The 19,628-nt window shown below is 44.8% G+C and overlaps 1 protein-coding gene across 1 annotated transcript in view; it reads left to right on the top strand.

The window, feature by feature from the left end:
• The window catches only part of ttc39c (tetratricopeptide repeat domain 39C), a 150,923-nt gene that overhangs the window by 87,234 nt on the left and 44,061 nt on the right, over nucleotides 1-19,628 (top strand). Inside the window, exons 5-8 of the mRNA XM_085992226.1 lie at nucleotides 527-881; nucleotides 10,222-10,390; nucleotides 13,676-13,769; nucleotides 16,603-16,710. Of these exons, the coding sequence (XP_085848352.1) occupies nucleotides 527-881; nucleotides 10,222-10,390; nucleotides 13,676-13,769; nucleotides 16,603-16,710 (726 nt within the window). The remainder of the gene's footprint in view (nucleotides 1-526; nucleotides 882-10,221; nucleotides 10,391-13,675; nucleotides 13,770-16,602; nucleotides 16,711-19,628) is intronic.

Genomic DNA, 19,628 nt, shown 5'->3' on the forward strand with positions numbered 1-19,628 from the left:
CGTCCATCCACCGCCGCCCTCTGCTTCTTCTCACTGAGCCAATTCCGTATCCATACCGCTGCTTTCCCCTTAATGGGCTTGCTGCATCTTAACAAGCCTCCTGTGTGGCACTTTGTCCAATGCCTTCCGAAAGTCCATATGTATGCAACACCCACTGCGCTCCCTTGATCAACCTCCTCTGTTGCTTCATCAAAGAATTCCATCAAGTTAGTCGGACACGATTTACCTTTAGTGGCAGTCATTTTCATGGTGCCAAATACAATGATATCTCCCTGTGCTGGAGTGTCCAGCAACCTTGCCCCTTTATTAGCTAGTCATCACAGATCAAACCGTGTGCAGCACCGTACCCTGGTGAGCACAAGGTGCTGAACGGATTCTAGGTACCTCTTTCACAAGACTGCTTCTGTATTTAAAAAAAACAGTTTTGGTCAATTCAGCTAAACTTTGCCACAATTAAGGGGTGTAAAAATAAGTTTTGCTCCTAAATGGTTGACGAAGGCTTTCTTTCTCCTCTTCCAAATGACAGCATACATTAAAGGCGGATGGATCCTCCGAAAAGCATGGAAAATTTACAATAAGTGTTACGCTGAAATTGATGCTCTGCAGATGATGCTTAAAAAAGAGCGGTCTCGGGAATCGCTGACGTCTGATCAGGCTAATGATAACCATATTCCTGCTGTATCTTTACACGAAGAGTCACTAAGTAGACTGAAAGGTGCCGTCAGCTTTGGCTACGGGCTTTTCCATCTTTGTATATCAATGGTACCTCCTAACCTGCTGAAAATCATCAACTTGCTGGGGTTTCCTGGAGACCGTCTGCAGGGATTATCTTCCCTAATGTATGCGAGTGAAAGCAAGGACATGAAGGCTCCGTTAGCTACGTGAGTAGGTGTATAAGTATTTTATTTTTTTATTTTTTACAACTCCAACTACAGCACGATGCATTTGAGTAAATAAGAACATGAAATGGGAGCAGGAGTCGGCCATACGGCCTTTCGAGCCTGCTCCGCCATTCAATAAGATCATGGCTGATCCTCTACATCAACTGCACTTTCCTGCCGTATCCGCATATCCCTCAAGTCCCTTAATGCCCAAGAATCTATCGATCTTGGTCTTGACTATACTCAATGATAGAGCATCCACAGCCCTCTGGGGTAGAGAATACCAAAGATTCATAGCCCCCCCGAGTGAAGAAAATTCACCTCATCTCAGTCCTAAACGGCTGACCCTTATCCCAAGACTATGACCCCTAATACTGGACTCTCCAGCCAGGGGCAATAGCCTCTCGGCATCTGCCCTGTCAAGCCCTCTAAGATACCCCTCTATTGCTGTGATAACATTCAGAGCAACTTTCCTTTCATCTTGTGACAGTTAGTGCAGAGGTTATGGGGAGGGAGCCTGCTGGATGAAATTGAAACCGGTCAGCTTATTGATGGTCTTTTTGTTGCCGTTTTGTGTTGGCACAAGTGAGTCACATTTGCGTGTGCCGAGCTTGTTTATAACTTTGGATAAAATGTACTTTTATCATATTTCACAAACCACATCTGAAATCTCGTTTCCTGTGGTTTATTGGATGCTTCCTGTGGTGATTCCTTCTGTACACGGCAAAAAAAATTGCAGCTGAGGTAGTTTTAAATTTTGGACATGTGCTGAGAAATGAAACGTCTGAGGCTAAAAGCTATGTGTTTTTTTTAATGAAGCCATTGGGTATTGTGCCTATACTTTCAGAAAAGGTGTTAGAAAAGAAAGACATGCATTTATATAGTGCCTTTCAAGCCCTTTACAGCCAATTAATTACTTTAGTCTTGGTTATAATGTAGGAAACACAGCAGCCAATTTGCACACAGCAAGCTCCCACAAACAGCAATGTGATAATGACCAGATCATCTGTTTAATTGATGTTGGTTGAAGGGTAAATATTGGCCAGGACACCGGGAAGAACTCCCCATCTCTTTTTTTTTTCAAAATAGTCCTGTGGGTTCTTTTACGTCCACCTGAGAGGGCAGACAGGGCCTTGGTTTAACGTCTCATCCAAAAGACGGCCCCTCCGACAGTGCAGCGCTTCCTCAGTACTGCACTGGACTACAGAGAAGTGACTTTGTCTTGAAGTGATTAATATTCAGACTAGCAATGGAGTGTTGACTGACTGTTTCATTGCTCTTGTGTACATGCCCTTGTGTATATGAAGGCATCAGTGTCGAACTAGAGTGAATTATATTATCTGATTGTTATTCACGAGTCTCCTATTTTGTTGCTCAAGTTATGGGCTGGTACAGGAAACTCTTTGGTATCCGGCACCGATGGGACCGGCGTGTTGCCGGTTGATCAAAAATTCCGGATGACGGAGAGGGTTATCTACCGAGGCTATTTTTAAAAAAGAAAAAGAAAAAAATCAAGAAATGTGCAGTATACAGTAATTGGGTACTCACCTACCGAATGTTGTGTTAAATGGATGGTGGAAGATGCTTGATTAAGTACAGGACTGCCAGTTGAGGGTAATGCAATGCAATGACTACCAGCAGCGTGGGAGACACACAGTACCGCTGTAAAATGGCGGATCAGAAGAGACTCCCGGCAGCGCGGGAGAGTCAGACTGCTGTTATTGAGGTGTTCCGACTTCTGACAGCGCCAAGAAGCCGAGTAGTGTCAGTTTGGAGAACTACCCCCACTGACTAAATCGGCCACCGCGGGAGACTCGGACTCGGCAACATTGCCGGTTATTGAGGTGTTGTTTTCGGAGTGAGAATTTTGCCGGTTAATAGAGAATTCCGGATATTTAGGTGCCGTTTGAACAAGAGTTTCCTGTATTCAGTAATTATCTTAGCTACCGATAGCAGTCTTTTAATTTTAAAATGATTCCAGTTCATAGAATTGTGCAGTACAAAGGGAGGCCATTCAGCCCATCATGCCTGTGCTGACTCTTATGGAAGAGCTATCCAATTAGTCCCACTCCCCTGCTCTTTCCCTATAGCCCTGCAAATTTCTCCCTTTCACATATACAATTCCTCTAGACGCAAAAGGCATCAAGGGTTATGGGGAGAGAGTGGGAATATGGTATTGAGATAGAGGATCAGCCATGATCATATTGAATGGCGGAGCAGGCTTGAAGGGCCGAATGGCTTACTCCTGCTCCTATTTTTCTATGTTTCTATTTAAAGTTACTTTCAGGCAATTCCAGATCATCAGAAGTCGCTGAATTAAAGAAATTCTCATCTACCTACCACCACCCCCCCCACCCCCCTGGGATTTTTTGCTAGTTCTACAGTATTGCTGTAGCATAGTCACTTTGTTTAAACTCTGTAGTGTGAATTCAGCATTTTGAGATTTTAAGTGGTGATGCTGGACAATTCTATGGATAGAAGGAATGCGCATATACATTCCATAGCTGTTCTTGCTTTGGCTCAAGAACATTGAAGAAGTCGATCTGTTCAGTCTTGACTTAAAGAAAGAAGGACTTGCATTTATGTAGCGCCTTCCAGCCAATGAAGCTGGTTTGTGAGCCGCCTTCATCTTCTTGACACGGGTTTTCATTGCATTCACCATATTCTGTGTGTCTTTCAATGACTGTGCGGTACAGTTGGCTTGTTCAGTGTTGAACGACTGCTGCATTACGTTGTCCCTATAGTGTTCATATGTCTAGCCTTAAATTTTTTTAAATTTATTCACGGGATGTGGGCAAAGCTGGCAAGGCCAGCATTTATTGCCCATCCCTAAATGCCCTTGAGAAGATGGTGGTGAGCTGCCACCTTGACAACGGAGTGGCTTGCTAGGCCATTTCAGAGACCAGTTCAGAGCCGGCCACATTGCTGTGGGCCTGGAGTCGCATTTAAGCCTGACCAGGCAAGGGCGGCAGATTTCCTTCCCTAAAGGACATTAGTGAACACTAGCTTTTTATTCAACATTATTATTCATTATTTATATAGTGGCTTTAACCTAGTAAAACATCCCAAGGCGCTGCACAGGAGTATTTTAAGACAAAAAATTTGACACCGAGCCACATAAGGATAAATTAGGGCTGGTGACCAAAAGCTTGGTCAAAGAGGTAGGTTTTAAGGAGCGTCTTAAAGGAGGAAAGAGAGGTAGCGAGGCGGACTGTTTAGGCAGGGAATTCCAGAGCTTAGGGCCCAGGCAACAGAAGGCATGGCCACCAAAGGTTGAGCGATTATAATCAGGGATGCTCAAGAGGACAGAATTAGAGGAGCTCAGATATCTCGTGGGTGGGGCGGGGAGGTTGTGTGGCTGGAGGAGATTACAGAGATAGGGAGGGGCGAGGCCATAGAGGGATTTAAAACAAGGATGAGAATTTTGAAATCGAGGTGTTGCTTAACCGGGAGCCAATGTAGGTCAGCGAGCACAGGGGGTGATGGGCGAACGGGACTTGGTGCGAGTTAGGACACGGGCAGCCGAGTTTTGGATGACCTCAAGTTTACGTAGGGTGGAATGTGGGAGGCCGGCCAGGAGTGCGTTGGAATAGTCAAGTCCAGAGTAACAAAGGCAGGGGTGAGGGTTTCAGCAGCGGATGAGCTGAGAGAAGGGCGGAGACGGGCGATGTTACAGAGGTGGTTGTAGCTTTTTATTCCAGATTTATTTAACTGAATTTAAATTCCCCTGCTGTCTTGGGATTTGAACTCATGTCTCCGGATCATTAGCCCAGTAACATAACCAATATGCTACCGTTCTCAAATAATGTGTCCCAGACCAGTAGCTTTCCTTCGTGTGATATTTCCATGGGCTCAGCATCCACTATATTTGCACATACATTTAATCTTTCTGTGCCCATCCTTGTAACCCTAAATGCTAAAAGTCTAATTTACCTATTTTAAAAAAGGTGTTAATTCTGCTTTATCTGGGAACCTATTCCACATTTTCACTGCGCTCGGGGAGGGAGAGAGAGAGAAGAGCGGGAGGAGGTGGATGAAATAGTCCTTCCAGGCTTGTGTGTCGACTAATCAGTTTTATACTTTCCCTCTAATTCTAGCATCTCAAGTTAAATAATCTGTGCATCCAAGTTGTTGTTTCCTCTCTCTATTTTAAAAGGCTGTGTCGTTTCTCTTGATATAGCAAGAGTTCACTTGTTAAGGTGCAGAGCTGGCAATCACAGCCCTGGTTGGCTTATTCTGCAATTGATACGAAGCTCCGTCCTGATTCAGATCACGGTGGCATAGTGGTTAGCACTGTTGCCTCACAGCGCCAGGGACCCGGGTTCGAATCCGGCCTCGGGTGACTGTCTGTGTGGAGTTTGCACATTCTCCCCGTGTTTGCGTGGGTTTACTCCGGGTGCTCCGGTTTCCTCCCACAGTCCAAAGATGTACAGGTTAGGTTGATTGGCTATGATAAATTGACCCTTAGTGTTAGGGGGATTAAATACGTGGGGTTACGGGGATAGGGTGGGATATGTGTTGGTGTAGGGGTTACGGGGATCGGGTGGGATATGTGTCAGTGCAGGCTCGATGGGCCGAAATGGCCTCTATCTGCATTGTGAGGTTTCTGTGATTCTGTGAAAGACCTGTGTTTTTTGTATAAATTTTGGCCAGGCCAATATATTGTGAAGATAAAATGTAATTACTCTCAAAAGGATTTCTTGTGTCCAGGGCCTGAGGGTAGAGTGACTACTCAGTATTGGCTAGGAGCATTTGATGGTATTGGGGGTGTTCACCCAGCTGCTCTCCTGTCGCGGAGTCATTGGCCCGGAATTTGCGGTGGGTAATAACAGCGAATGAACAGGAAAGTGGGTCACCTGAGTGCAAAGGCAGTTACAGTATGTGTATTGGCGGGGCTATTGGATACCTTCTGAAAAGAAGGCAGTAACTAGACAAATGCTGAAGGTAAAAGCTTGCTGAAGGCATGGATATGCGATTTCAACCTTCACTGACTACGTTGGTGGCAACAGAGGCAACTCGCCGTGTACAGAAGAGCACCAGAGGAAAAAGTCAGCTGCTCTGTCTGCTTGTTCAGTCTGCCTTCCTTGCTGATGCTCATCTGAGACACACCTACAGCAGGGTGCCTTTTTCTAAACTGCACCATCTCGCCTTTTTAAAGATAAAATAGGGTAGATAGAAAGGAACTTTTCCCCTTAGTAGAGGGGTCAAGAACCAGGGGGCATAGTTTCAAGGTAAGGGGCAGGAGGTTTAGAGGGGATTTGAGGAAAAACTTTTTCACCCAGAGGGTGGTTGGAATCTGGAACTCACTGCCTGAAAGGGTGGTAGAGGCAGGAACCCTCACAACATTCAAGAAGCATTTAGATGAGCACTTGAAACGCCATAGCATACAAGGCTACGGACCAAGTGCTGGAAAATGGGATTAGAATAGACGGGGCTTGGTGGCTGGTGCGGACACGATGGGCCGAAGGGCCTCTTTCTGTGCTGTATAAGTCTATGACTCTATGACTAAAATAGTAATTGGAGAAAAATTGAAGCAGTTCATTTCGGGTGCAAACAAAATACTTTTGATTTGTTAGCAAGAAGCTATTTTTGTGCAGTCGTTTAATCTTCTATTAATGCAAAGCAAATTCTAATGCTTACATGACCTCTGCTATATTTTCCAGGTAAGCTGCAGGTGTAAGCATTGAGATTACGATCACTCTGAACACCTACGCAATACATTGATATCATGCCTTAAGAAATAATCTAGTGCAATCTAGTTTTTGTACCTCCAAACACGCGCACTTGGTAAACCCAATGACCTGCTAAAACTGGCTTTATCCCAGTATCCGTCAAAGAAACTATCGCTGTGAAGGAGAATAGAGCCAACTGGTTGATGGATCGTGTGATGTTTGATCACATGGCATTAAGTCATGTGGTATTTGCCCATTGATTGCAAATATTGCATTTACTTAAGTTGAGTGTCTCAGTATCACCTATTTGTTTTTGCAGAATCAAATCAAATCAAATCAACTTTTATTGTCATTGTTAGTGCACAAGTGCAGTGCAACGAAATGTAGGCTTGCGGCTCCCGAGAGTGTACATTTAGATTAAGACATTTAAACATTCAACATACATTTGGCTTGTAATACATTAACATAAACATAACCATAATAAAGTGCATTGGCAGATGTGCAGGCTTTAGAGTTTATTTGTGGAGTTCAGTAGGATGACAGCCCTGGGAAAGAAGCTGTTCCTAAATCTGGTCGTACGGGTGCGAATGCATCTGTAGCGTCTCCCAGATGGCAGGAGGGCGAACAGACTGTGGCTGGGGTGGGTAGGGTCTTTGATGATGGACCGTGACCTCCGTAAACAGCGTTTCTGGTAGATGTGCTCTATGGTTGGTAGCCTGGTGCCGGTAATGCGTTGGGCAGTTTTGACTACCCGCTGCAGGGCTTTCCGGTCATAGTAGCTACAGCTGCCATACCATACTGTGATACAGTTTGGTATGGCAGCTGTACTTCCTACCTATACAAACCTCTCTGCTTCTCCACCTCCCTCCCCTCCTTTAAGATCCTCCTTAAAACTCACCTCTTTGACCAACGTTTTAGTCACCCCCTCCTAATATCTCCTCCTTTGGCTCGGAGTCCATTTTTGTCTGACTGTGCTTTTGTGAAGTGCCTTGAGATGTTTTTCTACGTTAAAGACACGGCCTAAACTCCCCCTCCTCTTACTACTACTCCTGCTGTTGACTTTCTTCGAACCCCATCCCCTTTCCTGACTCGTTTGGGTTGAACCAGGTGGCGTACTTAGTATTAAATTTCAAACCCCGTATACTATCCATTTCTAAGATCGCATACTTCCATCCTCCGCAGCATTTCCTGCCTTTATTTCTACCACATGCCCGACACCACTGTCACACTTGTTAACTCCAGACCCTACTTCACTTGCTCCCTTTCTTTCTACCTATATAAACATCAGTTTGTCTAATACGCTGCCACTTGTATCCTGTCCCAAACCAAGTCTTGTTTTCCCATCACCCTATTTCACAGGCCTGTATTTGCTCTGCGTTTTGTCACGCAGTCAGTTGCAAACCTTTGTTTTTTGAAAATTCCTCCAAGGCCCTGTCCAACCTTAGCTCTGTAGACTTCTCCAGCCCAGCCCCTGTGATCCCGTGACTGGCTTTCTGTGCCCTCACCCTTGTCGTTTCCATTGCCGATGACTGTTGCACCAAGCTCTGATGGGTCCAATATAACTTGCATTTGTATAGCGCCTTTAACGTAGTAAAAATGTCCCAAGGTGCTTCACCAGAGCATAATCAGATTAAAAATTGACACTGAACCACATAGAGATATTGGGACAGGTGACCAAAAGCTTGGTCAAAGAGGTTGGTTTTAAGGAGCGATTTGAAGGAGGAGCTAGCGGCAGAGAGGTTTAGGGGAGGGAATTCCAGAGACAGCTGAAGGCACGGCCACCAATGATAGGGCGATGGAAATCGGGGCTGCACGCAGCCAGAGTTGGAGGAGCGCAGAGATCTCGGAAGGTCGTAGGGCTGGAGGAAGTTACTAGAGATGGGGAGGGGCGAGGCCGTGGAGAGATTTGAAAACCAGGATGAGAATTATAAAATCGAGGCATCGTTTAACCGGGAGCCAATGTAGGTCAGCGAGCACAGGGGTGTGATGGGTGAACGGGACTTGGTGCGAGTTAGGTCACGGGCAGCCGAGTTTTGGATGACCTCTAGTTTACGGAGGGCAGAATGTGGGAGGCCAGTTGGAATAGTCAAGTCTAGAGGTAACAGAGGCATGGATGAGGGTTTCAGCAGCAGATGAGCTGAGGCAGGGACGGAGTCGGGCGATGTTCCGGAGGTGGAAATAGGCAGTTTTAGTGATGGCGTGGATATGTGGTCAGAGGCTCATCTCTGGATCAAGTATGACACCAAGGTTGTGAACAGTCTGGTTCAGCCACAGACAGATGCCAGGGAGAGGGATGGAGTTGATGGCTAGGGAAGGGAGTTTGTAACGGGGATCGAATACAATGGGGCAGAAATTCCTCCCCAAACGCGTGAGTACGGAAGGGGTACTCACGCGTCTGGCCGAAGGAAATGCCGGTTTTCAGCATGCACAGAGCATGCGCTGAAAACCGGCATTTCCTCTCCTCTAACCCAAGAGGTGAAGAGGCTAGCGCGTGCGCTGTAGGGGGCAGCGCGTGCGTCTTGGATTTCCTCCGTTTTGGGGGATTTGCGCATGTGTAAAGGCCTCCGGTCTTTACGCTTGTAAAAAGCACACGTAAGTATTTATTTTTACAGGTAAGTGGTGTTTTAGTGTAATTTAGAATCTTTTTTTCCACATGTTTATTATTTTAAAGAATCTACAATAAGGTAAGTTTAGTTTTAGACCCTTTTTATTAAAAATTAATTTTTTTCAACAAAAAAAAATTGTTTAAATTATTTTTTTTAACTTATTTATACTTAATTTAATGATTGGGATGTTTTTTAAATTTTTATTTAAAGTTTAAATAGTGTTTTGGGCCCCCGTAGTTTTCATGAGTTTGACAGTTCTTACTCTCAAACTCATGAATGAACCTTCCCCTCCCCTGATTGGTTGTACAGTGCTCACCTGATCCCAGCCGGCACATCGCACTAACTACGCCGCTGGATCAGGTAAGCACTGCGCGCTGACATCTGAACCGGGCCTGTGACAGGAAATGCAAGCAGGCCGGGCTTCAGATGTCAGCGCGCAGGGTGAGTGCAGATCGGGGGCTTGCACGCGCGGCAAGCCCCCGACACCAAGTTCTGGGCCATTGACTTCGGTCTTCCCAATATTTCAAGGGCACAAGTTGCGTTCTGACGAAAGGTCATCGACCTGAAACGTTAACTGTTTCTCTTTCCACAGATGCTGCCTGACCTGCTGAGTATTTCCAGCATTTTCTGTTTTTATTTCAAGGGCACAAGTTGTTCAGAGAACTGCAAATGTATTTAATTTTTGTTGTTTTGAAAGAGGCACTGGGAGATTGCATGAGGCATTATAACCTAGTGAGATATATTTCCTGTAGTGTTACTTCCTAAACCTGATTCATAGACCATATCATCTTGGGCTTTAAACCATCAGGACGTTGTTTGTCCATCAGTTGGAGAGACCAGGAGATGTCGTGTACTCATTTCCAGTCAGCTTATCGGCAGCATAAAACGGTTCATTGTTCACCCAGGCATGCTACTTCCCAGATTGCTTCACTTATAACGTCCAGTTTTGGCCTTGAACGTGGGCTTGCCTACAGAAAGCAGCCCCCTCACCGGCCACAAGTAGTAGTATTTAAGGAGTGTGCAAATCTAAAAATTCTGCTTTTCTGATGCTTTTTCTTTTAGATTAGCCTTGTTATGGTACCACACAGTGGTGCGTCCTTTCTTTGCTTTGGACGGCATGGATGCACAAGCTGGGTTGAGGGAGGCAAAAGAAATCCTACAGACAAAGGAAGCCATTTATCCAGACTCTTCATTGTTTCTGTTTTTCAAGGGGAGAATTCAACGATTGGAGGTACAGTTTGGTTTGGTTTGTATTCATGTATTAAAGTGTTTATGCTTGGAAGAAATGCTTAGAAGAAATACAAAAGAACATAAAATGTTTAGCGACATAAAAAGGTTGTTAAGCCTGTCCTTTTTTGATGGCTTTTTTGTCATTTTCTTTATCCCTTCTGTCTACAGAAATGTAACCAATTCCCTTTTGAATCTGTTTATCCCACCTTATTTCAAATGCCTGGCTGGTAAATTACAGGTATTTCACAAGTCTTTTATCTTTTGTATAAACTGAACAAAATTCTGTTTAACTTCTTAATTTTAACTAGAATTTGAACCCTTCACCATGTGTGAGCATTTTGCTTGGATTAACTATTAATGAGCTTCATATAATCTTTCAAGCTTGGGTCACTTTGAAGTCTCAAAGTGGAACAAGTCAGCTTCCTTAATCCTTTCTCACAATTTTGAATCCCTGATACTGGAATAATCTTCATTGTTCACCTCTAATGTCTTCCAGGGCAGTAGTATCCTTTTTGTGGTTGGGTAGCCAGAATTATGTGTAGCCCGCCAGATGGCATGAAACTAGTGCCTCGTACAGCACATTCTGCATTCATGTGTAATGCTAGTCTTGTGTTTATGAATTGAAACCTTCCCCTTCTCATCCTCCTTCCCCCAAGCTGGTCTCTTGAGATTTACATCTACTGTAGTGATTCAGTGAAGCAACAAGAGAGAGTCTAACCGCCGCCCCTTGACATTCAACGCCATTACCACCGCCGAATCCCCTACCATCAACATCCTGGGGGGGGTCACCATTGACCAGAAACTGAACTGGACCAGCCACATAAATACTGTGGCAACAAGAGCAGGTCAGAGGCTAGGTATTCTGCGGCAAGTGACTTGCCTCCTGACTCTCCAAAGCCTTTCCACCATCTACAAGGCACAAGTCAGGCGTGTGATGGAATACTCTCCACTTGTCTGGATGAGTACAGCTCCAACAACACAAGTTCGACACCATCCAGGACAAAGCAGCCCACTTGATTGGCACTCCATCCGCCATCTTAAACATTCACTCCTTCCACCACCCTGTGGCTGCAGTGTACACCATCTACGAGATGCACTGCAGCAACTCGCCAAAGCTTCTTCGACGGCACCTCCCAAACCCGCAACCTCTACCACCTAGAAGGACAAGGGCAGCAGGCGCATGGGAACATCACCTCCTCCAAGTCACACACCATCCTGACTTGGAAGTATGTCGCTGTTCCTTCATTGTCACTGGGTCAAAATCCTGGAACTCCCCGCCCTAACAGCACTGGGGAGCACCTTCGCCACATGGACTGCAGCGGTTCAAGAAGGCGGCCCACCACCACCGTCTCGAGGCCAATTAGGGATGGGCAATAAATGCCGGTCTTGCCAGCGACGCCCACATCCCATGAACTAATTAAAAAAAAGCCTTGTTCCCTCAACATTCATTAAGGATGTCATACTTACCAACTTATTGGTTTTAAGCGGATAGTTCAGTTCAACCCATGTAGAAAAATCAATTGTGGTTTACTAATAGTGTTGGATTATTAACCAATAATTTCTTCACCCAGAGTGTGGTGAATCTGGAATTCTCTGCCACAGAGGGTGGTGGAGGCCAGTTCATTAAATATATTCAAGAAGGAGTTGGATATATTTCTTAAGGCTAAAGGGATCAAGGGATATGGGGAGAAAGCAGGGACAGGGTACTGAATTTGGATGATCAGCCATGATCGCATTAAATGGCGGAGCAGGCTCGAGGGGCCGAATGGCCTACTCCTGCTCCTATCTTCTATGTTTCTATGTAATATGTGTTGAAAGGCACGATTGAAGCATGTCAAAATCGAAGGTTACTTTTCATAGAATTTTACAGCACAGAAACATTCAGCCCAATTGGTCTATGCCAGTGTTTATGCTCAACACGAGCTTCCTCCCACCTTGCTTCATCTCCCCCTATCAGCATATCTCCCTCATGTACTTATCTAGCTTCCCCTTAAAAGCATCTGTTCTATTTGCCTCAACCACTCCATGTGGTAGCACGTTCCACATTTAAACCACTCTCTGGGTAAAGAAGTTATTCCTGAATTCCCTATTGGATTTATTAGTGGCCATCTTATATTTATGGCCCCTAGTTGTAGACTCCCCCACAAGTGGAAACATCTTCTCTACATATAACCTATTGAACTATTTCTCTACATACCCGATTTCTCCCACTGTTGTGCATAAACTTGAAACGGGAAAGTTTTAAAATGAGCTAATGGCTGTGGAGAGTCACAGTTGAAGATGTACTTAAGTGTTTTAACCCCATAGGAGTTGTAAAGAAAGAACTCGTGCCTTTCGAGTCCTCAGAATGAATGAATATGAAAAGAAACTTGCAAGGGATATCAAAATCAACTCAAAATAAGGAAATGGCGGACATGTTGAAATAGCTACTTTGCATCAGTATTTAGAGTAGAGGAAGAGGATAGCATGCCAGACGTCCCAAGGAAACTAATATTGAATCAGGGATGGGCCTACCAAAATTATCGTAAGCAAAATAACAGTAATGAAAATAATGGCACTAAAGAGTGACAAATCCCCAGGACCAGATGGTTTCCATCCCAGGATTTTAAAGAAAGTAGGTGAGAACATTGCCGATGCCCTAACTATAATCTTCCAAAGTTCTTTTGATTCAGGGACCGTTCCTTTTAGATTGGAAAATTGCTCGTGTCACTCCGCTATTTAAGAATGGCGAGAGAGGAAAACCGAGGAATTATGGACCAGTTGGCCTAATATCTGTTGTCAGTAAATTACTAGACTATAATTAAGGATAGAGTGACTGAACACCCTAAATTTTCAGCTGATCATGAGCGCCAGCATGGATTGGTAAAGGGTAGGTCACAGCTGACGAACCTGCTTGAATTTTTTGAAGAGGTGACTAAAGTAGTGGACAGGGGAATGTCTATGGATGTTATTTAAATGGACTTCCAGAAGGCATTTGATAAAGCCCCTCATAAGAGACTGTTAGCTAAAGTTGAAGCTCATGGAATTGAAGGCTCGGTTTCAAATTTTGTTTGCTAACGCTCCTATGAAGCCCTTTGGGGTGTTTTACTATGTTAAAATCGCAAGTTGTTGTTGTCTTCACGGTGCCACTGGTTGCATGAGACATGTACCAGGGATGCTGGTGGCAGAAGAATAATCATCTAAAAGCAACTACCTTATGGAACAAAAGAAGCAAAATATCTCCCGTGTATGTTGGAAGTGTTGTTAGCAGGCATGGTTTTAAAAACTCTTTCTTGTTTTTCTTTAGTGTAAAATTAACAGTGCCTTGACGTCATTTCACACTGCATTAGAACTAGCTATGGACCAGCGAGAAATCCAACATATATGCCTGTATGAGATAGGTAAGTGTTTTATGTCCGTGGGCTGAGGTTTGTAATTGGGGGTTTTAAAGGAACAATTTATTCTGCATGATTTATGACCTCCATAATGTATTTCTGCGCAGGATGAAGTGCGGTCATATTGTGTACAAAACTGCTTTGCAATTCATCCAGGGTACTGTATATACTTGCATTTCTGTAGTGCTCATGTCCAGAGAGATTGAAGTAATGGCTATTCTCCTTGGATGTGGTGGTGGGAGGTGGGTGGCGGCGGGGAGGAACAGAGAAGGAATATTAAAAGGTAAGTGAGTGTGAGTTCGTTTTGGATTTTAGGTGGTTCAAAAGTGATTATCCTGGTGATGGAAGTTTGTAATTAAGTCATCCAGCTCTGGCTCAATCAGTAGTCTTGTACATAAACCGAGTAGGTCCACAGTACTCCAGTGGTCTGTTTTTTATCAGCCAGTCTGGTCACTAATGGAGGGGGATTGACAGGATAGATGCTGAGAGGTTGTTTCCACTGGCTGGAGTGTCTGGAACTAGGGGGCATAGTCTCAGGATAAGGGGTTGGCCATTTAAAACTGAGATGAGGAGGAATTTCTTCAGAGGGTTGTGAATCTTTGGAATTATCTGCCCCAAAGAGCTGTGGATGCTGAATCGTTGAGTATATTCAAGACTGAGATCGATAGATTTTTGGATCCTAGGGGAATCGAGGGATATGGAGATCGGGCGGGAAAGTGGAGTTGAGGTCAAAGATCAGCCATGATTTATTGAATGGCGGAGCAGGCTCGAGGGGCCGTGTGGCCGACTCCTGCTCCTAATTCTTATGTAACCCGGAGAGTAGACCTGTCATTAGAGGCTGAGATTCTTCCCACTCAGTATTCTAACTGTTATTTGCCCATCTAGCCTACTCATTTGACTTCCTAGTTATATTTAATTCTAATAACCTTGAATTCAATTCACTGACTGGCTCGTGTCTGGTCCCTTTTTTTTGACTGCCATCGGTTTCCTATTCCAGCACCCTATCTGGTTTTAGCTGGTTAAACTGCAGCAGTACTCTTTTTATGGGGGTGGAAAGCCTAGGTTCTGCCAACGTTCACCTAAGCCCTCTGAACTTGGCTAAGTAGGAGACACTTAAACATTCACTCCCTCCACCACCAGCGCACCGTGGCTGCAGCGTGTACCATCGACAAGATGCACTGCAGCAACCTACCAAGGCTTCTTCGACGGCACCTCCCAAGCCCACGACCTCTACCACTTAGAAGGACAAGGACAGCAGGCGCATGGGAACACCACCACCTCCAAGTTTCCCTCCAAGTCACACACCATCCTGAGTTGGAAATATATCGCTATTCCTTCATCGTCACTGGGTCAAAATCCTGGAACTCCCTCCCTAACAGCACTGTGGGAGCACCTTCACCACACGGACTGCAGCGGTTCAAGAAGGTGGCTCACCACCACCTTCTCGAGGGCAGTTAGGAATGGGCAATAAATGCTGGCCTTGCCAGCGACGCCCATATCTCATGAACGAATAAAAAAAAAGACTGCACTCCATTTTGGGCAAATTGAAATTAGCCTGAGGGTGGCCATCATGGAATTTGATGGGACTGTAGTCCAGAGGCACGTAGGTGTTTGTAGAAGTTAGAGGAAGGCTTTGGTTTTTGCTCGCATCTAGTTGGAGGAAGTTTGGGCTGATCTAGATTATGTCTGCATTAGCAATTGGAGAGAGTGGTAGCAGTCCTCGGGTCAGTGGAGGAGATGGAGTACAAGATCAGAAATTTATGACTGACGTTGGAAGAATGGGGCAAGTTATCTTGTACAAGATAAATGTCCTCCCTGTGATTTACCTGCGAGCACACACAATCACGGCAAAAATGTACTATGGCAGTAGATTCCCATCAGCCGAAGCTCGCTCAACTCCTTCAGCACCGTGATTTTTTTTTAATAAAGTTCCCCTTGAGGGACTTCAGTTAACGTGGATAGACTGGAGAAGCTGGGGTTGTTCTTCTTAAGAGCAGAGAAGGTTGAGAGGAGATTTGATAGAGGTGCTCAAAATCATGAGGGGTCTAGACAGAGTAGATAGAGAGAAACTGCTCCCATTGGCGGAAGGGTCGAAAACCAGAGGACACAGATTTAAGGTGATTGGCAAAAGAACCAAAGGCGATGTGAGGAAAAACTTTTTTACGCAGCGAGTGGTTATGATCTGGAATGCACTGCCTGAGAGGGTGGTGGAGGCAGATTCAATCGGGGCTTTCAAAAGGGAATTGGATAAGTACCTGAAGGAAAAGATTTTGCAGGGCTACGGGAAAAGGGAGAGGGAACGTGATGGGACTAGCTGAAGTGCTCTTGCAGAGAGCCGGCACAGGCTCGAAGGACCGAATGGCCTCCTTCTGGGCTGTAAACATTCTATGATTCTATTGCACCTTCAGTGTAGGCTTGTGGTGCAGATTTATAAAAGAAAAAGTGCCAGTCCACTGGGATAGAAATGGGATTTTTAAATTGGTAGCAGGGGTCCAACTGAAGTGAGGAGGGAAAATTTTCATTGAAATATCGTAACGCTGGAGGAGCAGAGTAACATTTGAAAAGAATGCAATGGTAGAAATTTGGTGACTTGTCACTTTGTAATATTGCATGGGGTATAGACCTTTTGTGGAGAAGGGGGGGGGAACAAGGATTTGAATTTGGGGAGGGGGGCATGACTTGTATATTAGTTACGTAGCATGGAAGTATATACAGTCGATGCATCTTTGCAATATATTAAAAAATTGCTTAAAGGGTAAATGTTAATGTGACATTAGTTTGGGACCTGTGAGTGAACCATTTGGTCTGTATTTAACTTGAGCTCCATTTCTATTTCTAGGTTGGTGTAGCATGATAGAAATGAATTTCAAGGATGCATACAAGTCTTTTGCACGACTTAAAAACGAGTCCAGGTGGTCTCAGTGCTATTATGCGTATTTGACTGCAGGTTTGTGGCAATTTTGTACATTTTTAATTTTTTTTTTAAAGCAGCAAATGCATTCTATAATAGTATCCTGTGTCATGTACTGATAAATACAGGCCATCAGTATGCTGCTTGATCCAGATCTGAAGATATCCAGGATTTGCAGATCAAGATTTGTTGCGTGTAAACTAACATGGAATAAATCACTCGTTTCAAGTTTGAGTTTTTTAACGGCCATTTTTTCCCCTAACCAGAGTCTTTAAATGATTTAAAAAATACCTTTTGTAGATTATTAGTTCAGCAACGCAGTTGGCAGAGAACAAGCCTTGTATGTACAATAAATCTGCATTCTTAGGATGGTCTTGGCAGATTTTTTTCTTTAATGTAGAAACCACTCATTCTCAGATCGGCCCCCATTTCTCGTGCTTGTGTTCTATCTGGTTACTGGCTATGATGAATATTCCTTCAGGCTGATGTATAGGAACTAGAACTCTGCTATTTGACCCCATTCCAGTAAGATAAATATATACAAAAAAGAAATTGCCTACTTTGGTAGTATTTTTTTTGTCTGTCTTCAAAGAAGCATCTTCCACATGGTGTTGGAATGTCACCGGACGCACTCTTGGAAGAATCATGAAGAGGGACTGCCTCCCGTCAAGACTTTTTTGTGATATTGTAACATTACTAAGTCTGAGGTGACCCTTACCCATAAAAGGTAAGCTCTGCCCTTTAGATATCTAGTCCCTATTAAAACAATTACTCTCTCTCACCCTGACTGTTCCCCCTGGCACGGCCCTCATCTTCGCTCCCTTAAGTCCAAGGGACGCAGACTTGAACAGATATGGCGGACAACTGGTTTAGCCATTTACCGCCAGATCTGGCTGGACCACATAAAGCATTATCGGGTCCTGCTCTCGTTTGCCAAAATTGCTCACTATTCTAGAATAATTCTGGAATGCAAAGATAAACCCTGGTTCCTATTCTCTACTGCTAACCGTCTTCTTAAACCCCTCATCCCCTGTCTCCTCCGCCCTCACCTCCAACAACGTGTGAAGAGCTCATAGACTTCTTTGTCTCTAAAATTGAGACCATCCGTTCAGCTGCCTCTGCCACTTCCCTTCCTTCCCCTAGCCCACCGGGCCAAACTTCCTCTAAGGTTCCCGCCTGCCCTAGCCCTGAACTCCCATCTTTCTCTAGTTTCTCTCCAATCTCCCCTCTTGACCGCTCTGCGCTCATCTTGTCCATGAGACCTACTTCCTGTTTCCACAACCCTATTCCCACCAAACTGCTGCCCACCCAACTTCCTCTTCTGGCTCCCATGTTGGCTGACATTGTTAACAGTTCTCTCTCCTCAGGTATTGTCCCCCCTCTCCCTCAAATCTGCCATCATCACCCCATCAAAAACCAACCCTTGATCCCTCCGTCCTTGCAAACTACCGCCCCATCTCCAACCTCCCTTCTCCAAAGTCCTTGAACGTGTTGTCGCCTCCCAAATCCGTGCCCATCTTTCCCGCAATTCCATGTTTGAATCCCTCCAATCGAGTTTCTGCCTTTGCCACAGTACCGAAATGGCTCTCATCAAAATCACAAATTACATCCTTTGTGACTGTGACAAAGGTAAACTATTCCTCCTCGTCATTCTTGACTTGTCTGCAGCCTTTGACACGGTTGACCACTCCATCCTTCTCCAATACCTCTCCACCGTCGTCCAGCTGGGTGGGACTGCACTCGCCTGGTTCCATTCTTATCTATCTATTCGTAGCCAGAGAATCACCTGCAATGGCTTCTCTTCCCGCTCCCGCATCATTACTTCTGGTGTCCCCCAAAGATCTATCCTTGGCCCCCCTCCTATTTCTCATCTACACGTTTCCCCTTGGCAACATCATCCGAAAACACAGTGTCATTTTCCACATGTACGTGGACGACACCCAGCTCTACCTCAGTACCACTTCTCGACCCTTCCATGGTATGTAAATTGTCAAGACGCTTGTCTGATATCCAGTTCTGGATGAGCAGAAATTTTCTCCAATTAAATACAGGAAACTCTCGTTTAAACAGCACCTAAATATCCTGAATTCTCTATTAACCAGCAAAATTCATACTGCAAAAACAACACCTCAATAACCGGAAATGTTGCTGAGTCCGAGTCTCCCATGGTGGCCGAGTTAGTCAGTGGGGGTAGTTCTCCAAACTGACACTACTCGGCTCCTCAATAACAGGAGTCTGACTCTCCCACGCTGTATACACTCGTTTACTGTATAAGTTTTGTTTTACTGTTAAGTAATTAAAGAGTTATGGATTACCCTCAACTGGCAGTACTGTACTTAATCAAGCATTTCGTAGGTGAGTACCCAATTACTGTATACTGCACATTTCTTGATTTTTTTATTTTTGTTTGTTAAAAATAGCCTCGGTAGATAACCCTCTCCGTCATCCGGAATTTTTAATCAACTGGCACCATCCCGGTCCCGTCGGTGACGGATACCAAAAAGTTGCCTGTATTGGGAAGACCGAAGCCATTTTTTCGGTCCTAGCCACTGACTCCATCCCTCTCCCTAACATCTGTCTGAGGCTGAACCACACTGTTCGCAACCTTGGTGTCATATTTGACCCTGAAATGAGCTTCCGACCACACATCTATAGCATAACTAAGACCTCCTATTTCCACCTCCGTCTCCACCCTTGCCTCAGCTCATCCACTGCTGAAACCCTCATCCATGCCTTTGTTACCTCCAGACTTGACTATTCCAACGCACTCCTGGCTGGCTTCCCACATTCTACCCTACATAAAATTGAGGTGATCCAAAATTCAGCTGCCCGTGTCCTAACTTGCACCAAGTCCCGTTTGCCCATCACCCCTGTGCTCGCTGACCTACATTGGCTCCCGGTTAAGCAACGCCTCGATTTCAAAATTCTCAGTGTCAGTTTCCACATGTACATGG

This window comes from Somniosus microcephalus, chromosome 7 (assembly GCF_052327205.1).
Source record: "Somniosus microcephalus isolate GS21.2 chromosome 7, FLI_Smic_1.0, whole genome shotgun sequence".
NCBI lineage: Eukaryota > Metazoa > Chordata > Chondrichthyes > Squaliformes > Somniosidae > Somniosus > Somniosus microcephalus.